At 45.7% G+C, this 4,058-nt stretch overlaps 1 protein-coding gene across 1 annotated transcript; it reads left to right on the forward strand.

Moving 5' to 3' along the window:
• The first annotated feature begins 2,115 nt into the window (after window positions 1–2,115).
• LOC128421048 (homeobox protein NANOG-like) lies at window positions 2,116–3,264 on the forward strand. Its single transcript, XM_053403279.1, has one exon. It carries the CDS (start codon window positions 2,116–2,118, stop codon window positions 3,109–3,111), a length of 996 nt encoding a protein of 331 aa, XP_053259254.1. The 3' UTR covers window positions 3,112–3,264.
• The last annotated feature ends 794 nt before the right edge of the window (window positions 3,265–4,058 follow it).

Genomic DNA, 4,058 nt, shown 5'->3' on the forward strand with positions numbered 1-4,058 from the left:
CTTCGATTACATATCATAAGCAACAAGTGCTACCTGCCTTTCTGTCTACTTCCACTGAAAATTTTTTAATCCGCTTTCATAAATCTGTGCCTAAAAGGTGGCATTTGAAAGCCCAAGCTATCTTGGTTGTGGGTCACATTGAAGCCGCTGAGTTAACAGAAGCAGACTGTGGGTCTTGAAATCCAAACTCTAAGATATCTTAAGTCAATTCTCAGAGCTGCCTGCCTCCAGGATGCCTGGGTTAAAAGGTCTCTGAACAAGACAACAGGAATACAAGTAGATCGGATATAATGAGTAGTTATTCGTGGTACTGATGCACCAGGAGGCTGCCTCTGCCTCTAAGCAAATTGTACATTAATAGGCTGGGAAAACCTTGTTGGTACTGGGGAGGAGGGAACAAAAATACCCTGGTGCCGAATGAGAAATGCATTTGCTTTGTCTAAAACAGAGAAGCCCAATTAAGTCAATTGTAGAGGCTGCAATGATAGGTTTCCTAATGCACAATGCGTGTGTGTATGGCATAAATGTATGTGTTGAGAAGGAACAAGCCCTGCAGAGATTTTTCAAGCGGTGCCAAGTGATTTGCAGGGGTTGCAAAAAAAGCTGGTTTCTCTGCTGACACCTTCCCTTTGACCATGGAATCTCAAATGTTTGCTCTGGTGCATTACATATTTTTCTCCTCCCTCTGTTTCTAGGTATTGAAAAACCTCAGGCCAGGAGTGCAAAATGGCAACAATGTTCTCCTCAGAATCCTGGTGCCATGTAAAAATACAGCTTGTATCGGAGGTGCACATTACAGGTCAGGTTTGAGCTCAGTTAAATAGGAATAGTTTCAGTGATTTAATAATAAAACTCTCTCTCTCTCTCTTGCCTATCCCTCCCAATATATTCCCCTATTTCTAAAATACTGGTGTGTGTTTTTCTTTTTTCCATTTTTAAAACATAACATATGAACATAAAAAGTGCCTGCTGGATCAAGCCAGAGACCATCTAATTCAGCATCCTCACTGTGGTCAACCACATAAGTAGGACCAGAATATAAGAGCTCTCTCTCCTCCTGCTGTTCCCAGCAAGTGATATTCAGAAGCATACTGCCTCAGACAATGGAGGCAGAATGTATCAATCAGGGTTAGTAACCACAGAAGGTCTTGTCTGCCATTAATTTATCTAATTCTCTTTTAAAGCCATCCAAGTTTGTTGCCATCACTGTCTCAGCTGAGAACAAATTCTATAGATTAGCTGCACAGTGCATGAAGACGTACTCTGTTGTTGTTGTTGTTGTCGTCTGTTTTGAATCTGAACAGTCAGCTTCATTGGGTTTCCCCTAGTTCTTATGTTATGAAAGAGGGAGAGGGGAATTATTTCTCTGCATCATGCATAATTTTATATACCTCTTTTCGATGCATATACTCTCCCACCCCCAAAAAATTCATTCTCGAGATTATTTGTCTTAGTGGGGGGAGGGGGCCATTCCCATTTCTCAATCTGCTTTTCACATAAAAGCAGCAAAAATTAAAGAGAAATAGTTTGCATTTCATTATTAATAAGTGCGTAATTAAGAGACATTACATCCCACCTGACTTTCCTCCAGATTTTTGATATTGAGTCTTTGGTCTAAGGAAATATCAAGCCAATAGCCAGCTAGTTATTTGCCTACAGTGGCAGACCTCGGGGTCTCAAATTTCAGCAGCACCCTGTGTGACGCTAAAATTCAGCACCTCCTATGTTTCGTGCCTCATTCTAAATCATAGTTGTGGCATCCCCTGCAGTATCCCTGAGGCTCTGTGCCCAGTGCAACACACACTCCTAAATCCGCCTCTGTTTGCCTGTTCTTCCAAATGGTTGAATGTAACATATCCAATGGTTGGAGGACCATCTAACATTTAGAAAAATAGGAACACAAAACTGGTCACACCTTGAGAAACAATGGGAATGAGAAGCAATGGGAATGTTCCATTACAAATTCCACATTCTGGTGCTAACGTTGGTCTGAGTGATGGCTTTCTGTGCAAGGATGCACTGATCATTTGATAGAAAACCCTACACATCCTAGACTAACAGTAATAATGGGTGATCCAGCCACGCTTCCGAAGGGTCCCGCCGGCTCCTCCATCCATGAGCATCCCACTGGCCCTCAATGCCTCTTACCGGGTCTACCCTACAGGGGTGGTGGCCCCCGCTGACATGGGCTACGACGGTTACTACTGGCCCTCGGTGAAGGAGGAGATGGAGCCGGGGAGCTGCTCCGGGGGGTTCCCTGCCCCCGAGGCTGTTAACGGCCCGGAAGGGAAGGGCCCCAGCAATAACCCAGATCTCTCCCCAAGGTCTTCCAGCTCTGGGATATTCACTTATTATACACCAGATTCTGCACCCAGCCCCAACAAGCCGCCCCCCTCCCCAGACCTGACTTCTACTCCCCAGCGGTGCAAGGAGGAAAGTAGAGGAGGCAAGAAGAGCAAGAACCGCACGGCTTTCTCTCAAAGGCAGCTGCAGGTCTTGCACCACAGATTCCAGATGCAGAAATATCTCAGTCCTCAACAGATCCGAGAACTGGCCTCTGCCTTGGGACTCACATACAAACAAATAAAAACCTGGTTTCAGAATCAGCGGATGAAGTTTAAACGAACCCAGAAGGAAGCTGTGTGGATGAGAAGAGGAATATGCCAACCTCAGAACGGTTACCTGGACATAAACCCCAGCTATCACCAAGGATACGCCATCAACGATGCTAGGAATATCCAGTCATTGGCCAATGCCCACGAGAACTACGCCAGCAATCCCGTCGGCGTCAACAACCAGAACTATAGCAGCGATCACAGCCAGATCTACGGCAGCCCCCAGGGTCTGTGTCCGGTTGTGGGGGAAGGAGAGGATGGAGGCTTCTTTGGGAAGGCTGCTGGGCCCTGTTATGGCCAACAGGCACTCGGGTACATCGGCCAGCAAAGGATGAACTTCTGTCACAGTTTCTCTGCAAGCCTGGAGTATGCTGCTGTGAAGATGGAGGGTGGATATCCTTTTCCCAGTGTATCTGCCACTGCTCCAGGCACCTCTGTCCTGCAACATTATCAGACAGACCCTCTTGCAAACCCAAGGACACCAGAGCAGCTCTAATTCCCAGACTTTAGGTTCTCTCCCTGCCACCCAGGGTCTCATTCTTTTATTGCTTTCTCTTCAGATTCTCTTGCTTCAAATAGGAGTCCCACTCCTATCTTCCCACCTCCTTCACTGGCATCTGTGAGGGATCTTGGCACTTGGAAAAAAACAACAGAAAGTGGGCAGTTTTATTGTTGTCTTCTGACTCAGGGGGCTGTGTGTGTGTGTGTGTGTGTGTGTGTGTGTGTGTGTTGCATGTGCAGCTCTGAACTTGGCTTTCATCAGTTCATCCTGGCTGACTCCAGGAAAAGGCACTCGATGTGTATGGAAAACCATGTTCATGAAGAGGAATCTGCAAATGTTAGAATTAACCGTGCTCCCATCTCCCCTTGGTTGTCTGCTGTGTGAGTCACTTCCTCAAGAGCTCAAAATTTGGCTGCCCCTCCCCAACCCAATTTGAAGGCAGCTTCTACTCTTTAAAAAAATGGACTCTTTTTGTTTCTTTCCTCATTCTCTTTGATCTTTCATGAAAGATATTGTTTCTTTCCTAACAAGAGAGCATTTACTCTTGCTTCAACTGCCTATCTGTTAAGAGTAGGATGACTTGGGGGTAGAGGACAGAACTTCTGGTTTAAGGTACATCCACTACATGGAAGCAAAGGGGTTGCCTTTCTGACCTATATGACAACCTGCTGCTATTGAACCTGTCCTCTACTTCATCTCTTCACTTGAAACACTCTTCACTCTTCACTCCAAAACATAATGGACAGAGCCAGATATAATCAAGGTGAAAAGTGAGGTTTTCTTTATTTTGGCAGGAAACACTGTAGGGGGCTCTTTATTTCCCCTTGCACCACAAATCTTCAGGCAATAGCAAGGGATGACCTCTGCAGGTTCTCTTTGATCAGTCCTGGAAGGACTGCATAAACAATCCCACAGTAACCCTCTAGCCAAAGGCTCTCTTA

The sequence above is a fragment of the Podarcis raffonei genome, chromosome 9, assembly GCF_027172205.1.
Source record: "Podarcis raffonei isolate rPodRaf1 chromosome 9, rPodRaf1.pri, whole genome shotgun sequence".
NCBI classification, from domain to species: domain Eukaryota; kingdom Metazoa; phylum Chordata; class Lepidosauria; order Squamata; family Lacertidae; genus Podarcis; species Podarcis raffonei.

Coding starts and splice junctions, on each gene's coding strand:
- LOC128421048 (XM_053403279.1), top strand. CDS start 2,116: ATGAGCATCCCACTGGCCCTCAATGCCTCTTACCGGGTCTACCCTACA.